A 22,685-nucleotide genomic window follows, 5' to 3' on the forward strand; every position below is an offset into this window, starting at 1 on the left:
CAACTGTCGTGTGTTAAATTATTGTGATTACGAGCCAGTGGTTTTCAAACATTATGCGTGACTCGGACATCTAACTAAATGCAACAGGTTCATATCGTCCTCGTTGTCAAATTGCAAATAGCTATTGGTTTTTAAAAAAAAATTTTATGATGGTATGAAGTGCTTTTTGTATAGGCTACTATCTTAATCTTGGAATATGGGGAGGGAAGTGGCACGTCTGCAGTCAGCCAAATATGAATGTAATTCTGCGGCATAAAGCAGATGTATTTGTTTATTGTACAGAAAAATAAAAATGACATGTCAAGCAGTCAATTGACTACATTGCAGTCAAGAAGTAGGGCAAATTAAGACACTTTTGATTTGCGTAGTTGCGTTACCCCCAACACTGACAATAACATAGACAGCAAATTAAGATATTTTTTCGTTTTGTGGAGCGGCACCGGTAGATATCGTAGATATTAAAAATATTTTTGAACACATTGCTTGGTTTTTCATGTTTCATGTTCATTTTCATGTTCGTGTTTATGAAAGTTTATAATTAACTTGACTTCAAAACAGAGGTACATACCTGGCTGTGACTAGTGTACCGTTACACCCCTAATGAATAATAAGTTCTGGGTGAGCTGGCATGGAATGACCATAAACAAATTAAGGGTCCAAGGTTATGTGAGACAGTAACATATTGAGGTTACAATTGTGAGTAATGGTCTTTGGTGAGGAGGTCTGGGAATAATGCTTGCTGATTTTATCTTAATGAACTCAACAGGTACTGAATGAGGCAGTTGGTGCTTTGCTCTACCATACAATCACACTCTCAAGAGACGACCTTGAAAAATTCAAGGGTCTTCGGGTTATTGTAAGAATTGGGAGTGGTTTTGACAACGTGGACATCAAAGCAGCAGCTGAGTTGGGTGAGACAAAATATTTTTGTCTCTGTTAAATCATGGTTGTCAGTTTTTTTTTTTGTTTTTGTTTTTTTTTTTCATTCTTTGTCTCCAATACCAGCATTAACCCTTGTTTTTTTGTTTTGTTTTGTTTTTTACTCTCCTTTCCTTTCATCCACAAGGTATTGCAGTGTGCAATGTTCCGGCCTCTTCAGTAGAAGAGACAGCAGACACATCCATGTGTTTAATCCTGAACTTGTACCGCCGCGTGACATGGATGCACCAGGCTTTGCGAGAGGGCACCCGCGCTGCCAGTGTAGAGCAGATAAGAGAGGTGGCTGGTGGAGCTGCTCGTATCAGAGGGGAGACTTTAGGCATCATTGGTCTGGGTGAGCAATGGAGTTGGGATTTTGTAATATTATATAAATCATATTAGGGTGACCCAAAATACTAAATGTGATTTTACAATGTGCAACACACATTTAAAATTTGTTGTAGCTATAAAATAGACATTGCAAAACACGCCACAATGAAAAGCCTTTAGGGGGCATCATAGCATCTCATTCATTTACCATCCAAACAGTGAGAATGCAGTGATGCCATTGTGCCTTTGCACACTAAAATGTAAGCTAATTCTGCTAAGGAGTTGTCACAAATATTAATGGTCTCTTCATGGGGCAATATTTTCACAAAGTTTATGTTAGGCCAAATAGTGTGTAAACAAACTAGACTGCTAACATACAGTATGCTCTTTGACTGAGATGGTGATCTATGCAACCAAACCAGTTATCACGTTGAGGGGAGCAGATCATGTTACTCTAATCTGATAGACATGAGTACATGTGTCAGTGGAATTTCTAGGATGTTATATGGAGACATGGTCAGACCTCCACGAAATTCAACTGCCTACTGCACTCTGAACAGTCTGCAATTTTGCTTAATTCAGTAGGTAATAGTTCAGCAATGAATGCATTTTCAGAGAAATGATTATGTATTGGCAAGTGTTGTAAATTAAGGGATGCACTTACAACAAATGGCCATGAGCTTGTACTATAACCTATATTCAGATTACTTAAAATTAAGTGCTTATGTTGACATAGGATGAGGGAATATGGGCTAATAATGGGTTAAAAAATCGAGTTTCTTCATTTATCAAATCAAGTTTCTTCATAGAACAGGAATGAATGGCAGATCTGAGGCAGAATGGAATAGTTTATATTAAGCTCCAGTAAATGATTCAGTTTTTATTCGGGTACTCACTTGAATTCAGATTTCTGACATTAATAAATGGGTCAGCTATCGAAAATGTATCTTGCCTCTGTGCCTATACTATCTATGTGTTGAAACATGTATGTAGACCAGTGAACAGATTTCTTCACAATATACATAATATAAATGCTTGGAAAGAGTGTTCCAAGTGATCTTTTTAGAAGTGAGAACATGTTACATCCTGGTAATGTCTGCCGTGTTTCCTGCAGGAAATTTGTTAGTTAACAGTGTTTCCTATACGTTGATTTTGGGATGGCGGCCCGCCACGGCAAAATTAATGCCAGCACAGTATCAGAATTGAGGCAGATGCACAATGTACTGTAGTTTGATTCTGCGGACGTATCCTACCCCGCTGGCTGTCGCTGACATTGCAATTTAACAATAAGTAGACCTAGTCAGAGGTTATTATGGCCCGTCCAGTTTCACTCCACATGTTGTGTTAATGTAGCCTAGTTTATTGTAAAAACATCAACTTTCTTCTGCAGTGTTGTTTTGTAGCCGTGGCTACTGTTTTAGAATTAGGGCAGGCGCACAATATTGCCTGGGTACATAGTAGGCTATAACTGCCCTCTGCTGGCTAGTACTCACATCATTGCAGCTTAACCATAAACAACAATGCTAATCAGAGTTTTATTCCACAGTGTTCAAAATTATTATGCAAATTGGATTTAAGGGTCATAAACATAATTTTTTTGTTTTTCAATTAAACTCATGGATGGTACTGTGTCTCAGGGCTCTTTGGGTCATTGAAATCAATCTCAGACATCTGTGATAATAAGTTTGCCAGGTGAGTTTCAAGCAATATAGGAAAGAAAAAGGATCTCTCTGCTGCTGAAATGCGTGTAATTGCCCACTACCTTGGACAAGGTATGAAAACATTGGATATTTCCCGAAAACTTATGTGTGATCATCATACTGTGAAGAAATTTGGCGCTGATTCAGAGCACAGGCGGGTTCGTGCAGATAAAGGCATATTAAGAAGGGTTTCTGCCAGATAAATTCATAGGATTAAGAGAGCATCTGCTAAAATGCCATAGCAAAGCAGCCAACAGGTATTTGAAGCCACTGGTGCTTCTGGAGTCACGCGAACCTCAAGGTGTAGGATCCTCAAGAAGTTTGCAAGTGTGCATAAACCTACTATTCGGCCACCCCTAAACAATGCTCACAAGCAGAAATGGTTGCAGTGGGCTCAGGAATACATGAAGACTAATTTTCAAACGGTTTTGTTTACGGATGAGTGTCGTGCAACCCTACATGGTCCAGATGGATGGAGTAATGGTTGGTTGGTGAATGGCCACCATGTCCCAACCAGGCTGAGACGTCAGCAAGGAGGTGGCGCAGTCTTGTTTTGGGCCAGAATCATGGGGAGAGAACTGGTAGGCCCCTTTAGGGTGACTGTGTGAAAATGACCTCGGCAAAGTATGTACAGTTTCTGACTGACCACTTTCTTCCATGGTACAAAAATAAAAGGTTATAAATAAAAAAAGAAGAACCGTGCCTTCCGTAGCAAAATCATCTTTATGCATGACAATGCACCATTTCATGCTGCAAAGAATACCTCTGGGTCATTGGCTGCTATGGGCATAAAAGGAGAAAAACTCATGGTGTGGCCCCTGTCTTCCCCTGACCTCTACCTTATTGAGAACCTTTGGAGCATCATCAAGCAAAAGATCTAGGAGTGTGGGAGGCAGTTCACATCCAAGCAACAGCTCTGGGAGGCTATTCTGACATCCTGCAAAGACATTAAAGGGAAACTTGGCAGGATTCCCTCTGTTGGAGAAATTGTGCATTATGCTATTTCAAACTGTGGAAAAAGGTAACGATAAAGCACATGGATTTGTTTACAAGCTAGCAAAATGGTTAGCAAAACGGTAAGTTCGGCAGACAATGTGGATGTTACAAGGTAAGAAACACGATTTAAAACAAGTTTCTTGTTTCTCACTTCTCTTTCCGGGACGGTAGTCTCAATGTTGCAAGGTTGGTTTTCCGCCTGGGGACGCTAGGGGCAGTGGGAAAAGTCACCATTTTCACCGGAACAGGTCATTTAACCATCCAAAACAGGGTTATTACGTTGAAATAGTTGGCAAGTTCCCCTTTAAAGCAGGAAAAACTCCAAGAACTCACAAGTTCAATGGATGCAAGAATTGTGAAGATGATGTAGTAGTATAAGTATATATACTCTTTTGATCCCGTGAGGGAAATTTGGTCTCTGCATTTAACCCAATCCGTGAATTAGTGAAACACAGCACACAGTGAGGTGAAGGACACACTAATACCGGCGCAGTGAGCTGCCTGCAACCACAGCGGCGCTCGGGGAGCAGTGAGTGGTTAGGTGCCTTGCTCAAGGGCACTTCAGCTGTGGCCCACTGGTCGGGGCTCGAACCGGCAACCCTCCGGTTACAAGTCCAGAGTGCTAACCAGTGGGCCACGGCTGCCCACAATGTCAATGAAGGGGTCCTATGTTAACATGTAACTTGGCCTATTAAGATGTTTTTGATTGAAATAACTTTTGATTTAATTTATATGACCTAATGCTTCAAATTCAACAAATGACGATTTTTTTGTTCTTTATAACCTGTAAAATGTCTTGATGCTGTTGTGCATAATAATTTGGAACAGTGCATTTTGAGTTTTTTTTTATTTTTGAAAACAAATACTGTTATCATTGGGAGGTTTGTTCAATAAAATTTGAATTATTCTCTAATGGTTGATGACTTGAAAATTATACTGACTGTCATTTGCAGCAGCTATTTAGGAAAATCGGAGAAAAATATAATTTGCATAATAATTTGGAACGCAGTGTTTATTGTTTTCATAGATGTTAGTAGCCTGGGTTTTCCCATGCTGCCTTACGCACAGGATTTTATTCACGCTGCTAGGCAGCCTGGATACCATGGAGCAAATTTTCGCCTCAGTTAGGGGACCAATCACAAAACGGAGGGAGGGCAGCAAGACGATGACGACACACCGAAGCCGTTATGAGCTACGTACAGACGCGTTTGATAGACATTCTTAGCGCCCAATAAACGGCTCTGGGCATTCGTAAACCACGTTTCAAATATGAGAAAATGTTCCTCAATGAGATGAGGTCTGACGTTAGCCAGACTAAGATGTTAGTGGCATGCATTATCAAAAGCTTCCATTTACTGTGCCATAGGCTACTGCGGTCTGTCAACATCTCAAATTTCCGCTCAACTAGGTGGAAAGGTTTAGCACAGGCTAAGGAAAACCCATTAATTTTTGGAGCTCATCCGACTCAAAGGGAACTTCAAAGTACTTCCCATATAGTTGCCTATTAGCTCGCAACAACAGCGAAAGTGAAACTTTGACAGTGGAGGTCTGGAGCCCATTAGATGTGCACTCAATCGCGATTCGATACGCAGGTAAAAAGTATCGACTGGTAGGTTGGTAGGTTAGATTAAAAATCTTTATAGTGGATACGCCTATGCGTTTCGTCTCATGAAAGTCTTCACCATGGCAAAGAGCATTATTACCCACCAGTGTGTTTTAAATACAAATAATGTCATGTGACCCTGGTCAATTGACAAACCCATTGAATTAAGTACACAGTTGAGTTGAGTGCATACAGAATCACTAATACAAAATACAGACAATACCAAACACCAATACAATGCTATAAAAATAGTAGTCTTTTATGAAGGCACAAAAAAGCTTCATTACTTGCAAAAATAGAAAATGTCCCACATCACACCTAAATAGTAGTGTCAGAACACGTTGTTAAAAGACATCATTAACCCTTAAAACGCCACTTACGCAACCTTGGCAAATGACTGATTTTAACTTACAGTCCAGCTGGTGTTTATCGATTTGTAGATTAACCAGATCAGCAACAGCGTCATCGATCCATAGACAGCAATCCACCCAATAACTTGTATATTAAAAGAAGCATCAAAAGGACTTTAAGGAGGGATATTGCTCTGACTATGATAGTTGTAAAATGTGTGTAGCATTTCAATTAGTAAAAACACAGTTTAATCTATTTTTGTGTTTTTGAATTAAAAATAAAACAGTCAGACTTTAAATATTTTTGTTTTGGACAAAAGCATCTACTAAAATGTAAAAATAAACATAAACAAATGCAACATCATGCACCTTTAATGTACTTGGCATGGGGTCACACGTTGAGTACAGTGTGTCCTAGTTTTAAATTAAGCCCTGGCAGAGGTGGAAAGTAACGAAATACATTTACTCACGTTACTGTATTGAGTAATTTTTCTGTGTATTTTGTATTTTTGAAGTAGTTTATAAAATCGGTATTTAAAATTTTACTTGATTACATTTTGAGTGAAGTATTGTACTTCGCTACATCAAAAATCCCATCCGTTACTTGAGTAAAAAAAAAAAGTTAAAACTAACGAAAACAGAAAGGGAGAGAAAAAAAATTGCGCCCTAAACCACTAGCCTAGTGATAATGATCAGCATGTAGCCTACAACAGGACTGAATGAAGCTGGCGCCATGCAGTCTTTCTGAAAGTGATGGAGATGGAGCTTGTAATTCGGATTACATGTGTAGCCTAACCTATGAAAGTGTATTTTCCGCTATTTCAGTGGGTTGTCTGAGCACAAATTATTGCGGAGATATTCAAGCAAACACCATGGGATTTCGTGTTTTGACGTTTGTGCTAACCTTTCTTTGGAAAGTATTGAACATGCCTACTGAAAATTGTTGTGCCCCCTTTGGGGCCCTATACTTCCCACTTTCCCCCCCAGTCTGACGCCCTTTAATCTGCTGAACCTTCTGCTCGTTTCCAAATATAAAAAAAACTCTCTGCAACTCAACATTGGCCTGCCTGCCTCAGCTGCCTGTGAGGAGCTTTTCAGTTGTGCTGGATTACTGTTCACTGCAAAGCGACCAAGGATGAGTGCAACTAACTTTGAAAATCAACTACTGCTCAAACTTAAAGGAGAACTCCGGTGATTTTTCACATATCTCAACGTCACCGAGTACTGTCGGTATGAACAAAACTGAAACAATCGGTTTTACCTAGCTTGAGTTGCTGCAGCTACAGCGCTACACACTGGGAGCATGAACATGGCTGCCTTAGCTGCTGGCTGCAGCAACTCGAGCTAGGACCAAAGTCTTTTTAGGCAAGTACCTCCACTCGGCGGCCATATTGCAACGCTTTTTGGGCACTTATCGGGCATCTATTTCGGCAGAAATGCGTGTGCGTAAGGCTTAACGACACCAATCTTGCTCCAGCGCCGAGATCACAACATGATTGGCATGAGGTCTTCACAGCACACGACATGATTGGCTCAATGTATTCACAACACACCACATGATTGGCTCAATGTATTCATATGTCAACGTTTTGCCGCGGAAGGGTTGTTATAGGTGTAGACACGTTACAAACTAACCCCATGCATTACTATGGAGTATTGTTTGATAGCTTTATCTCCTCATTAGAAAGTCTCTGGTAAAACTGTTTTTTCTGGTACCCCCCCCCCCCCCCCCAAAAAAAAAAAAAAAAAAAAAAATAGCTAAAGTAACTAAGTAACTTTTACTTAAAGTACATTTTAAATGAACTACTTTTTACTTTTACTTGAGTACATTTTCAGATCGGTATTTTAACTTGTACTTGAGTAATATTTCATCAAAGTATTGGTACTTTTACTTGAGTACAATATTTTCGTACTTTTTCCACCTCTGAGCCCTGGCTAAGGCTTCTCGATGATGGCAAAAATCATCACGATTATTTTGTTCAATATTGAGGTCACAATTATTAAACATGATTACTCAAGTGATTTTGGAACTCAACCAATTTCAAAACTCTGTACATATTTAAATAGAATTTTGAATATAATCCAATAGAAAAGCATGTGCAAAAACACATGCAAAAAGATAATGCACATGACCGCTCAAGACAAAAGGAGAGCATTGTTATGAAACTGAATATGGCAAAATAATCATTGTATTTTGATTGTTGTTTTCACAATCGTTGCAAGTCATAATCATGATTAATTTGATTAGGCCACAGCCCTAGCCTTGGCATCTTCAGGCATTTGTATTAGCTATGGACAACTGTCGGCTCTGGTGTGGTAAGATGGTGACTTGCAGTGATCCTTTTATTACATGCAACATTGGAATAACAGAGGGCAGATGTTTAAATAAACAGCGATTAAGTGGCACCAAAGCCCGGCTTTTCATTTGGTCTGATTACTGCCATTTGCGTCAGAATTGGTGCCATGCTGGAAATAGGTTTGGGTACGCAACACTACCATTTTGTTACCTAAAATGTCTTGGAGGTGGGCAGACATGTTACACGCTTGTTGCGGCAGCCACCAGCCAGTTGTTTATGATTGTATCCTGTTGTTTTATATTAATTAAGCTATGTTGTTAACTGGCTATGATGGCGTGCCTTTTATGGATTGTTGGTGTCGCATGCTGTGACGCATGTTGTTGCAATCTTGAGATAAATGTGTGTTATGTGTATGTATAGTGTGTATATCTTCATCATGTTGTTGTATTATGTTAGTTAGGCTTTGTTGTTGATGGGTAGCTACCCCAAATAATAACACAAGAAAGTAAACTGTGTCCTGTGTATAACTAACTATTTTTTGTTGTTATTGTTGTTTTCCTAGGCCGTGTGGGTCAAGCAGTGGCTTTGCGGGCAAAGGCCTTTGGTTTTGGGGTAATCTTTTATGACCCATACCTCCCTGATGGTGTTGAACGATCCCTGGGCCTTCAACGTATGGCCACCCTACAGGATCTTCTCATCCACTCAGACTGTGTGTCTCTGCACTGCAGCTTGAATGAGCACAACCACCACCTCATCAATGACTTCACTATTAAACAAGTAAGTTTTGTATTCATGCCAAGACACAGCAACCGACAGTGAATATTTTTTTTCCTTTTAAGATAGTGGTCTTTCAGCAATGTCAGCAATTATTTTCATGTAGGTTATTCACAATCTAGCGAGAAATAAACAATTTAATATCAGATTATACCATTGTTGTAACCATTGATAGTGTCTGATGTATCTGTCAGTCAACTTTCTAACGTTAGCTTGTTAGCTCACATAAGTTCCTGTTCAAGTGTTCCAAGGCCTATCCTCTAAATGGTAACCGGTTAGAACGTTATATAAAAATAATCTTTCTTTAAAAATGACATTGCATTTATAAATTGATTTTCTTGTTGATACTATACAGTAGGCTTTTTTTTTTTGCCCAACAGCCTTAAAGCTTAAATCAAATCACAAAGCTGTATTGAGGCGTAAGATGAGGTTTGAAAGTAGGCAAATAGCCTATGAAATATTAGATCTTCAGAAATTCCTGATAGCCTAACTTCAGGCAGAGAAAATGTCCAGAACAAGTGAAATTGTTTTTATTTCCGTTTTCGGTTATGTTCATCCAAAAATTGTGTTTGTTTCCGGTTTTCATTCTTTGAACCGTTTCTAATTCCTGTCTACCACTCTGATTGAAAACATCGTTGTCTGACTTTAGACGGTGCGTTTACTCCAAAGTCATGTCTTAAGAGACCACTCTCTCTCCCATAGTGCCTTCTGTTTGCAACAGTGCAGGCATGTTGCTGTTAGCATGGAAATTGCTTACTTGCAATGGCAACTTTGTATAATTTTTGTTTGAATAGCCTACCTTTATGTTTGTTATGTTTATGTTTTTGCTTAATGTTTATGTTTGTTTGAGTCTGGAGGCTCTGATTTGGATTTGATAGTCTATATGTCTTTAAGGCTAAAAAGTAGGCTAATTTAGGCTTTGTTGAAAATGCCCTGCGTAATGGTGATTCATTTGTTATTATTTATTGTTATGTCTGAAAGTTGTATCAGCGATTTCAGGACCAAAAAAGGCCCAAACATAAATGATGACATTCATCTAATCTTTCCTAACGATCCGGTAGCTGTCTGCCTCATAAGCAGGCCGTCAAAAAAACGCGTCTCTGTAGGCAGCCTAGGCTCCGAGATCTGTACACAAAAACAATTGCTATCAACAAGGGTTGGCAATCCACTCAAAAGCAAAATAAAGTGTTTCAACCAATAACCGACGAGATGCGCGTTTAGGAGTTTTCATTGCACGGGAGAGAGGGGGAGGGAGTAGCGAGCTAGCTCTGTTTTGTTTGAACATCAACAAAGTGACGTAGCCCTTAAGAATTCAGTGAAATGACATCTTTCTCATTCATGTAGGCTATCCTGTCTAATATACCATCCTGTTGTTACAACCCTAAAATAATTAGCCCTTATCACCTTACACATAAAACATAGAAGGGCTAGTCATGCAAAAAAATAAGGGAATTTTAATGAAACTGCGGACTGGCCTGCCTCCACTGCTAAATTGAGGTGGTGTATTTTATAAATATAAAATATGCAAATTGAGTTAGTAAATGTACCCCCTTCATGAAACTTTTGATCATACTCAATGATTTTCACATTTACAGTATGACTATCTCTGACCACTTTCAAGCCATGGCCTTTTGAAATTTTGATGTCAAAATCTATCATTATTATATGTGCACGTTCCCCTCGTCCACAGTATTTTAGCCTATTCAATATTCGCAAAAAATAGTAGTTGAAATGGTGGTAATATTTCCAGTCATTGATAAAATAACAGTGGATGAGAAAGGGGGGATGGCTGTTTTAAAAGGGGGATGATTTAGACCATCTTTATTTTAAAGGGGGATGCCATCCCCCCTCAACTCGAGTACTGGTGGTCTTTCACACATTCACATTCACACCAGCGGCCAGCTGGAGGTTATTTTGTAGGGCTCGGGCAGGACTCTTACTGTTCCTCCTTGCACAAAGGATACTGATCCTCCTGCTGGGTTAAGGTCTTTCTACCACCCTGCCCAGCTCTCCTATAAACAACTGCCTGTCTCCTGGAATCGTGCACCGTCTTGTGTCTCTTTGGATCAATGTCCACAGTAGCGCCACTTTCCCGAATGTTAGTTCGCTTCCTGCTGGTGAAGTCATTGATCAACTTCTTACCCAGCTCCAGGACAAAATCTTTCTGGGTGTACCGCTTCTTCTTCCCCCTTTGAAGAGTTCAGTCTAGACAAGATCCAAGCGTTGACCCAGCATACGTCAACCACTAACCACAAGATGTATGGTTATGCTTATGAAATTTGGCACTTTTGTCCAAAGCGACATACAAATAACAACAATACAATAGTTACATTTTAACAGTAAACAATTTAAAAATGTTGCCAAAAACCATTAACCCTCTAACTGCCCAAGTCGCAATATTGCGACATGCGTCATTACTGAATAAAACAGACGATAGACTCGAGTACAGTGTAAAATCTAATTTGTACTCTTTACCACTAGATGGCAGACATCCAGAGCTTTGATTCAAGCCTGATTTCACTTCTCAAAGTGCAGAGGAAGTAGTACAATCAAACGTGAGAAAACCGGAGAATACGTGCATTCGTTTGTATTGACACGGAAGTGATTCTGGCCATCGTTTTTGCAGAAAGCAGAAATACACCAAATGGTGAATAAAACGTTCACTTGTGATGAAGACATGGATCTGTTATTCCCCTATTCTAATTCTGAAGGAGAATATCTGACTTTTGGAGATGACATCGATCATCTATTAGTCACGGTGCATCTGAATGGAGGTGCGTCTTTGCATTTGCACGACAGTGTCCACTAAGCATACAATGTTGGTGCAGTGGACGTGGTAAAGACAGCAGGGATAGTAAAAATAGGGCTCTGAAGAACTACAAAGTCACCTGAGATGGGAACAGATTTATTAGCATACTTTATGGTAGGCTTTAGTATGCTTTGTGGTTATAGTAATAGTTTACTAGTGTTGGTTTACATTTGACTGTTTTCCTTTGAATTTGTCATATGGATGAAATGACAAAAATGTGCTCAAATATGCTCAACATTTGCTTACTGAAAGGGGCACAAGTCGAAGTGGTTGCCATCCAGTGATGTTATAATATGCAAATTAGATGAGTAAATTTACCCCCTTCAGAAATTTTTGATCATACTGATTTTTACATGCACAGTAGGACTTTGTATCTGACCACTTTCAAGCCATGGCCTCTTGAAAAGTTAATGTCAAAATCCAATGTTTTTTTTTTTTTAATCCTGGTGACCTAAAGGGTTAAGGAGAATAGCAATAATAAACAGCGATTTCAATTCAATCAATAGCCTGATGAAAATAAACAAATACTATGATATAAAACCATAAAGCATAAAAATGCTTATATGCCCTTAGACCCCTCTTGAAAGACTGAAAACTATCACAGGAACGGCACTGGGCAACTCATTTCACCAACATGGAACCACTGGGGAAAAGAGTCTTGAATTTGACCTAGCGTTTTTGCTCATCAGAAGACCACAGTGGGCGGTTGGGGATGTATATCTTGATTATTGAATTAAAATAGCATTGAATTAACTGCATGCTTAATGTTACATCTGTTATCCATGTTTTAGATGCGTCAGGGTGCATTCCTGGTGAACACGGCAAGGGGGGGATTAGTGGATGAGAAGGCCTTGGCACAAGCCCTAAAGGAGGGGAGGATACGTGGAGCAGCCCTAGATGTCCATGAGACGGAGCCCTTCAGGTGAGAAATTATATATAGCCCCAGGAGTTGGTTGTTGAGAGAAGGATGCTTATGGTGTTATAATAGTGCCATTACTCGAGCTCAGTGAAACATCTTCATGAGCAAATAATATTAATTCACACGCACAGACAGAGCTGCGAGCGAGGAAAATACAGCTAAGAGCGAGGAAAAAACAGCTGCACTGAGCGAGGAAAAAACAGCTGCACTGAGCGAGGGGGGAAAAAAAGCTGCACCGAGCGAGGAAAAAACAGCTGCACCGAGCGAGGAAAAAACAGCTGCGAGTGCACAAAACAACCACTTGGGGCCATATGTTCTCGAAGATGAGTTCTGCTTGCTGTACAGCTTTGCTCGCGCGGGGGGAAGGGGTACCAAGGGACACACTTGTGCCCCTCTTGTGATTGGACATTTCTTTGCATTGGATGCTGTGATTTTTGTCTGGTTTTATGGGATTTCATAGCGAGTTTAAAAGGATGGCCAAACAATGTATATGGGATTAATGCAACACCCATACACGGAATAATGACTTTCAATATTGTATGCTCTCTAATTATCCTAAATTACATTTAAAATTCCACGTCAGTGGATTAAGCCACATAGTCAACTCAATATAGGCTAAATAAGCTAGACAAGCACAGTTGTTTGTTCTAATGTAAGCCAGCATTGTGGCCTGTCAGTTGCAGGAGACAAAGCTTAGGCTATAGCTAAGGTTAGCATAGTTAGCTAATCGTTGGCTAGTAAGCTAACTTATTTCACTTATAGAGCGCCAAAACATTACATGTCTCATGTTGCTTTACAGAATGTTAGACAATCAGAGAAAACAGAAGAAGGCCCATGAGTAACAGGCAAGGAAAAACTCCCTAGAATTGGAGATACATATAGGAAGAAACCTCGAGCAGATCCACGACTCAAGGGCCTGACCCATCTGCCTAGGGCAGGGGTGGGCAAACTTTTTGGCTCAAGGGCAATATTGGGTTTTGAAAATTGGCCTGCGGGCCGCACAACATCCCCCGCCCACCCACCCCCACTCCAACAACACATCACACACAAAAATACATTTTTTATAGCCTATCATTTAGTATCAAAAGTATTTGTTTTAAAATATTAATTGCTTAAAAAATACTGCTAATTTGATGCTGTTTAACAAATGTATAAATTGTGCACTGTCGCTTTAAGAATAATTCACGTTTATTACTCAATGATCTTTACGATCAGAACTTTTTTTATAAGAAGGAGATATCAATTATCAACAATGACAAGCCAGCTAGAACCTGCCGCTCTCTCTCCCTCTCGTGAGTGCAGACGCGTTCCCAATTAAATGGAGTAGCATAACATTCAAGTTAAATCTGCTGCAAAGGAGATAACTAATAGAAGGCCTATCATCTCTATTAAACATGATGTTTTGACATTGTAAACTTTCTCTGAGGAGAGTGAAAAGCAGTTTGCAGTAAAGCTAACAAACGTCGTCTCTATCGCAGGAAAAAAATAAAATGCTCAGCGGACCGGATGAAAGAGCTTGGCGGGCCGGATCCAGTTTGTCTACTCCTGGCCTAGGGTCAGTTACAGAACAGCAAGGTCTTTATACATGACAAATGCATAAGTTAGTTAGATGTAGAGAATAAAACATGGTGTTTAAAGCCATCTGAGGTGTATGTTACAAGAGGTGGGTTGGTTTACATATCCAGTATGATAATACATGAATCCTATTCAGTGTCAAAGTTCAAATAGTCCAGTGTAGGAAATGGTATTGTCCAGGGGGATTAGGAGTTGTCATATGGCAAGTAGTGGGTCGCTAGGCTGATGGCGGCACTATGCTATAGCTGCATAACTAAGGCATGGTGAAGGGTAGTCAACAGAATAGTAGTTGGAGCAGCTGAAGAAAAGGCTGAATTTCGACGGAAATGCATGCCAGCTGTTGTGGTTGATTTTCGCCAAAGTCTTTCTGGCTGTAGCTACCAAACCTAGGTTCAACACCAGATTCTGCATTGCCAAACTTGAAATTAGGGCTGCACGATATTAGGAAAACATGTGATATGCGATAACATTATTGAGTACTGCGATAACGATATAACTTGCGATATTTAATGTTTTACTCCACCTCATGTTTTTCTCCATCCTCATACGCTGCGCATCCCACGTTATTAGGCTACCAGCATGCCGAGTGCAGCGGAAAGTGAAAGTAAGGGGTTGCGATCGCACAGTCCAACGAAGTAGGCTAAACAACTTTTACAAATAACGAATCCTGATTACCTCTCTGCTGCTGTCTGGGGCTTTCGCTGAATGCAAATCATGAAATACAAGCCTTACAGTGAAAGACGGATATCTTCTGATCCGATAACGAAAGAAATTTAACACAGTGGAGAAGGACTCATTTGGCGCTGTGTTTGTAACACGTCATCCTTAATAAAACCAAAATATTTCCATAGAACAGACATGCTTTTCCTTTTAGTCACCAATTCCTCTTCACCCAAGTGTAACCTACCTCGCTCGACACACTATCTTCAGCCATCACGACATTAGCTCCCGCCTCAACACCTAAAACACCACACACCTAAACTGGTAGGGGACGGGCTTCTAGGGCAGCATGACTGCATCGGTTTGGTAAAATATGTTGACATTCAGAATGTGAATACACCATAGACTGTATGGAATGCGCACAGCACAGAAAATGTATCGAAATTTATCCTGCCCCTGCACTGTGTGTTTGCATACGACGGCCTACTAAGCACAACCTCCCACCCGTTCCGGTTGGTAAAACCACATATGCCTGGGACAACAACATATAAAAAGAACAACATAACAAGTCTATTTCACAGTGTTTTGGTGGCAGTCTACACCACCCTACGCACGCCACCTAAATCTATACCTTCTTCCTCCATCCTCACATGGTCTTCAACATTGTGAGCGCAAGCTCATCAGCAGTCAGCTACCTCTTCAGGCCTGCAAGGAGGTCTGTGTAGGTCTTGTCATCCTCCATCTGAAACAACAGTAAAATCATACAAATGTAATACCTTTATTAATTAAAAAAAAATAAATCACAAAACTACAGATGCATGCGTGTGTGCATATACATACACAAGAAGAGGTAGCCTAAACTATTGAAGCATTCTGAGTAACTCAAAAATATTTAGAAGTATGAAAAGTCATCATTAAGATAAAGACAGATTACATTTCACCTAGTAACTAACTGCTGAAATGCAATAATGACATTTCTGACATATGTGATTTCACATCATGTTTTCTATAACTACATATTGAGAAGAGTAGAATATCAAGTCATGCCATCTTAGAAAATGTTGAGACAAGCACGTCTGATGTTTGTCATTTAGAAGTTAGCAAGGTAAAACAGTTAACTACAAACTGCCTAGCGAGGTAACAACCCGAGGAGAGGCAATAAGTTAATTAGCACTACATTTCTGACAGAATCCGTGATTTCACATCTTGTTTTCTACAACTACATATTGAGAGGAGTAAAAATATCGCTCAACTTATTTCATGTAAGAGAACGCAACTTAGAAACGCGGCGCCCATTGATTTATTCAGCTTTGATATGCTATACTGACTTGCCAATATAATGCTTACCTAACAAGCAAATTGGTACTAGAAAACAAACTTACAGGTTATATACTAACAGGTTTTTAAATGAAATTGTCAAATGAAAATAACTGATATCAAAAGCAAACGAGAATACTGCAAGCAGAGTAATGCAGCTAGCTAAAGTTACATGACGATGCACTTAGCCCCCGCTATGCCATAATGTTGACGCTGATGAGAAAGCATATTACTCTCAAATAACATGATTTTAGGACTTCAAATTAAGATAAACCATAACTAGAACCGATGTAAAAACAATATTACCTCAGTTTATCCAGCTGTGTGGTTTCCAGTCGAGGTAAACTCCAACTAAGTGCAGGTGGCATCTGGCTGTCCACATCAAATAAACCGACTGAAGTGAAAATATTTTTTCATGACTCATCTTCAAGTATCTAAAACATTTCGCACCATATACATACCCCTTATAACCAATCATATCAAATTGTAGCTTATGTTGTCAGCATTACGGGGAAGAAGAAAAATCCGTCATTATTGGACAGCTGAAATATTAGATGATTGGTCATTGTTAAAATTTTAACAAAATTAGAACGGTCAGGCACGTAAGGGTTAATAACACTTGGTTAGATTTCATTTTTTGCAGTGTGTTTATTATTTCCATGACTACAGGAGGAGGACAAGGCAGAAGTGTCTGTGGCAGTTTGTGGACAAGAAATATCAAAGGATCAAAATATTAGCAGTCAATGAGGATCGTTGATAAGAAGTGAAGATGTAAAATGAAAAATCTTTGACGGCATGCGATTAAAAGAAAAAATAATGCGTTATGCTTGGTCCTTAATCGCATCCCAATAACACGTTAACGTTGACAGCCCTACTTTTTTGGTAACAAAATGTTTTGCGCACCACCAAACAAGCAATGTGTAAATTATCTCATAACCATGCAGATGTTGCAAAGATCATCTTATTTATATATTTATTATATATACATTATTTAAATGAATAAGAAAAGGGTCTATAATAAACCCCACTCACATTTGATGGTCATCTTCATCTTCTCCTCCTTGTAGTTTTTCACAGGGTCCACTGAAGGATGCACCCAATCTGATCTGCACTCCCCATACATCCTGGTACAGTGAACAGGCCTCCATTGAGGCGAGAGAAGAAGCAGCCCGAGAGATGAGGCGTGCCATCACAGGTTTGTTTTCCAAGTGTTTTTTTGTTGGAATTGTTTCCTATATTGTTTGACATTGAATAGATTTATCTACCCTGTATGTGTAGGGCGCATCCCAGACAGCTTGAAAAACTGTGTGAACAAGGAGTATCTGATGACTGCCTCCCAATGGACAGGCATGGAGGCCTCCACTGTGCATCCAGAAGTAAATGGAGCTGCAGCCTACAGGTGAGCTATTTTGATAATGACCTGACCGAAATGTTATGTGTTTTACCCTTTTGAAGTCAGGATCTTCACCAGAGATGTAGAGTGAGTCTTGATTAAACAACCCCTTCATTTTGTCATAATTCCATGTGAAATTCAATGCAAGATTACTAATGCTACATATTTTGCTTATTTAACAAGATTAGCAATGCTGCATATTTTGCTTGTTTGTATTATAAATTAGACATACAATTGAAGAAAATAAGACTTGATTTAAAAATGCATCCTTCTGCTGCTCTGGCCTCCTGATAGGGGGTATAATGTTATGCACAGTCTCTCACTCATTGTCACTGGTCACTTTTTGTCTGTACTGTGGTTCTCAACCGGTGGAGCGCGGACACTCTCCCGGGGGGGCGGGAGTAGGCTACAGGATGGGAGGGGAAAAATAAAACAGAAATGAAATCAAATCTGGCGAAGCATCTGGATGACACTGTGGCATATTTGGTCAATATATTTGACCGCTTGAATTGCCTCAACCTGTATTTGCAAGGCTGCGAAACTCATATTTTGCTCCTCGCAGACAGAGTGGACTCCTTCACACAGAAACTTGATCTCTGGCATGGCCGGACTTCAAAGAGGATTGTCGCTCTCTTGCGTGAGTTTGAGACCCATTTGTGTGCACAGCAAACGAGCTGTCAATTGGTATGCAGGAACAGCTTATTGAACCAAAGAGTGACAGAAGGCTGAAGGAACGCTTTACCTCCTGCCCTCTTTCGTCATTCTGAGCAGCATTGATGCAGGAATACCCTCACAGGGTTCCCACAGGTCATGGAATTTCTGGAATATCAAGGAATTTTATAGCTTATTCCAGACATGAAAAGTCAGAGAATTGTATCATTTTTGGAGCAATGTCATGGAATATCAGGGAATTTTATTGTAGCAGTTTAAAATGTACTTGCCAAAATACATTAATACTGTATTTCCACGCAGAATTGGTGTATATCTGGTTATTAGCTTTACGGCATGGTTGAGTAGCCCAACTGTGCACTATTCAATGCGTATTTATTCATCTCCCAATCTAAAAAACGAAAAGATTCTTGACTGCTATACGGTTGCTCTGAAATCATTGGTCGGTATTTTGTACTATTCATTATGTAGTAAGTCATGGAAATTCAGGTGTTTTGTCAGGGAAAGTCATGGAATTTTACATCTGACTTGAGTGGGAACCCTGCCCTCAACGCTGACGTCGCCTTAAAGATTCTCCTCCCTTTCGCGTCGACATATTTGTGTGAGGCAGGATTCTCAAAAATGAATGCACTCAAAACGAAATACTGCAATCGTGCACAAATCGAGGATGATTTGAGGCTATGTTTATCAGACATTGCGCCAGGAATTGAGGATCAAAGCAAACTTAGGTATCACATTAACATAGCCCACCTGCAAGCTTCTCTAAAAAATGCTGATATGCCTACTGTTAGGCCTAGTAATGATAACAATAATAAAGCATAATAAAGCAATTCACATCATGTCTGGTGCCTATTCCCAATTATAGCAATAGCCTAGTAATGATAATAGGCCTACTGATGATGACGATGATGATTATGACGACAACAACAATAAAGCATGTAACCTCATATAATTATATAGCAATACCCTAGTGATGATAATAGCCTACCACTACTCATAATAATAATAATAATAATAGTAATAATAATGCCTGCAAGTTCACATTCTGGTGTTACTGCAAATTATAAAGTTGAGTAAAAAGAGGTATAGAAAATCATCTTTCAATTGATCTTAAATCAATTTATCAATAGTTTTACAATAAAAACAGTTAGGAAAACACCAACTTTGAAGGGAAGCAAATTTATTCAGGGGGAAATCTGAGGATATTAATATTTTTTAGAATAAATATTAATTTAGAGAATACAAAGCAGAGGATTTGAGACCATTTGAGACCAAAGCAGATATAGAATATCGATCATCTTCAGGCATGTTTTGGGGTTACAAGAACAGCTTTTTTATGTCTATTTCTTGCTAGCTTTTGCAAAATCCAAAGAAATTACGTTAATCTCCAAATATGTCTAACACCATCTACTGAACTCTAATCATCTTGATTTTTTTGGCAACCCGAAGGTCGCAATACTAATAGCTGTGTGATTGGTAAACTTTGCGGACGGTGGTGTAGAAAGCCAAAACACAAACTGAAAATATAAACACTATTTGTGGACCATAAAAAGTGAAAGTTTAAGCTGTGAATATCCAGGCTGTACCATTTGTGTCAGTGAGGTCAGTATTTGAAAATTAAATGTTTTCTTAATCTGATGGCATATTATGGTCATTTTATGATTTATTACAAAAAAAATCTTACATATAGCACCTTTTAAATAGTAAATTAATTCATGTGAAATTGCAAGTGAACAATACACCAATACATACACACACACCTCCTGGTGTTCGGTTACAGGGCTGTATGTTAACTTTTTTTGCACGTAGCAGTGGTGCTACAGAGGTTACAAGATTTGTAGCACCAGCCACACAATCTGTGGCATCGGTATAAAACTTCTAAAAGCTCTACAAACAATCACAAATAGGGCAGTTCATCAATTGTGGATGGAATTTAGGCCTACTGCAACTGGATTGCTAAAATACCCTGGCTATATTGTTTGAGAAAAGCAAAAGCTATCAGCATGATATCTTATTTGTTTTGTTTTTTTTATTAAAATCCCTGTCCGTTCCATGCAGTTTGACTTTTCAATGGGTATCGAAGGAAGAGCTCTTGTAAAGGATAAAGCACTATTAAGCAAGACTAGTGTTATGTTGCGCATGAAGTGGGATTAAATTTGACAGATAGAAACTAACGGTCCCGGTGGACTTTTTTCTTTTAAGTTTTACATTTGAAAGGTGTTGTGTGAATTCTACGATGTTCGATTTAAACTGAACTGAAAATGCAAAGCAACAAGGTGATTACCAAACCCCGCTTGCCAAATCTGAATGCACCTCGGCTCAGTTGGAAGATACATTCGCTTTAGGCTAAACTATTAAACTATTAAGATAGAACACCGATTGCATTGAAATCAAAGTAGCTTACGTCGATTCCCCTCTCACAGTAGTATAGCCTACACAGGCACTTCAAACAAACAAGTGATTCACAGGGAGGCTACACCGGGCGCGTAACTGAAGCGTTCCGTTCAACGTGCAAAAATAGTTTAGAAGACTGGTCTACGCGCTGCTATCACATCTGGTGTAGCCAGTTGCACTGATCACAGTGGAAGGTAATTGACCGATCCCAAGCCCCTCCTCCCATTGTCAGTCCCATAGTTACTGTTGCTAAGTCGGACAAGTTTGCAGGAAAGTGTGCGAGAACGCGTGTTCAACATGGGTACGCAGCACCATTTAGCAGAGAGTAACAGCAAAGATCTTTGATTACTAGCAAGATAGAGCAACGTAATTCGTTACTATGGGAGCAAAACGGACAGTTCCGGTCTGCATAAGTGGGAGTGTCACCCTACATCACTAAATAAACTTTCTCTCTTATTAAGCAATAACAACAGATAAACATAATTGTGTTCACAGTATTATTGTCCATAATCATGTATGATACCAATGAATCATTCTTAAGGAAATGATATGAATAATTTAATTAGTCATGTGAACCGAGCTAGCTAGCTAGCTAGCTAACGCTAGCTTAAAATGCTATACAAGTGGATGGTAGTAGCTATGGCAATACAGCTATGCGCTAACAAGTGACTAGTAGTTGAAGGACTTCGCTTAAACTTAATATACTGTTGCAAATTCGCTTGAGTATAGACTATCCACTTTAACTAATGTCAGTAGTGTTATTCAGCTAGTTGTCATTTCAAAGAAATTACACTTCTCCGTTTAAAATGTTACCTTTAGCTAAGAGGCTAGCTAGCATGCTAACAACCGGACAGTAACTGGCAGCAGCATGGTCTAATATTAAGTTATTTTATTACAAATCCGAACACTAAAAAATTACACTATTAGGCTTGAAATGATCCCAAACACTTACAGATTATGACACAATTTTACAAAAAACCCTCAACAAATCCAGAAAGACAAAATGACCAATTTATTGGTAAAATTCCACAAGTCTCCATTGACATTAGTGCAGCAAGGGCTTACTCTGGTCTGCATAAAGGGGGATTTCCCCCCCTCCCCCTTGCAATAATCGAACGCGGAAATTGTCGAACGTTTGCGCCTCTCGCTCCGCTTGAACCCTCTCTGGTAACAGTGTATGCTAGATTTCTGGGCGTCAAGTAATATTGATATATTCAAAAAACAGAGGCCAGAAAGGCCTTCAGTATTCGGAAGGACATTCACAATGTCTGCTGTTATCAACGAGGTGGAACACCACAAATTGAGGACAAACCAATCTGGTGTTACGGATCTTAATGGGATGCATGTTAACTGGGGATAAACAATTAGCACGTTATCACAAGCAGGTAGTTTACCTTATTTGCTGCAGATGTGACTGATTCAATAAACAGGTATGTGCAAACATATGGTGTTGACGTGTCCATAACAAAATCTAACCATATTTCGAGGATTAATTAAAGACGGGTCCAAGTGCTGCAGATCTAAGTTCCCACGCAACTTGGGAGAGTGGCTAACCTGTTAAGCAGCTCATGTTGGGGAGGTGGAGAGATAGCTTCGCTTCGGTAGGCCGATAGCCTACTTATTATTTTGAATGGCTGCTTTAGAAGGAAGAGTTCAAATAAACATGATACAAATGTAGGCTATTGAAAAGAAACCACTAGATCTACCCGAGTTTACCCATACAACGCACGACATATCTGCAGTTTGCAGACGTGATTTGTCTTGCACAAGACTTCATCAGTGCCCGCTTATGCTATACTTAATTTAAATGTGGGCAATGTTGTAGGCCTAATATTGGCGATTTCGAGACTGCATAGCCTATACAGCAAGGTTTTCAATCGGCACATGATTTGATCTTTAGAAGACATTGGCTATCTCTCGTTCAGCCATCAATGATGCATCGCAGTAGTCTATTCCGTTTGTTGAAAAAATGGTCATTAGC

At 39.5% G+C, this 22,685-nt stretch overlaps 1 protein-coding gene across 8 annotated transcripts in view; it reads left to right on the forward strand.

Annotated features, from left to right (window-relative positions):
- The window catches only part of LOC121693845 (C-terminal-binding protein 2), an 80,444-nt gene that overhangs the window by 50,342 nt on the left and 7,417 nt on the right, over positions 1-22,685 (forward strand). For all 8 annotated transcript variants that reach the window (XM_042073529.1, XM_042073534.1, XM_042073535.1 and 5 more), the window contains 6 exons: positions 767-911; positions 1,067-1,273; positions 8,757-8,971; positions 12,569-12,699; positions 17,316-17,443; positions 17,527-17,647. In XM_042073529.1, coding sequence (XP_041929463.1) covers positions 767-911; positions 1,067-1,273; positions 8,757-8,971; positions 12,569-12,699; positions 17,316-17,443; positions 17,527-17,647 — 947 coding nt within the window. The remainder of the gene's footprint in view (positions 1-766; positions 912-1,066; positions 1,274-8,756; positions 8,972-12,568; positions 12,700-17,315; positions 17,444-17,526; positions 17,648-22,685) is intronic.

The sequence above is a fragment of the Alosa sapidissima genome, chromosome 20 (genome assembly GCF_018492685.1).
Source record: "Alosa sapidissima isolate fAloSap1 chromosome 20, fAloSap1.pri, whole genome shotgun sequence".
NCBI classification, from domain to species: Eukaryota; Metazoa; Chordata; class Actinopteri; order Clupeiformes; family Clupeidae; genus Alosa; species Alosa sapidissima.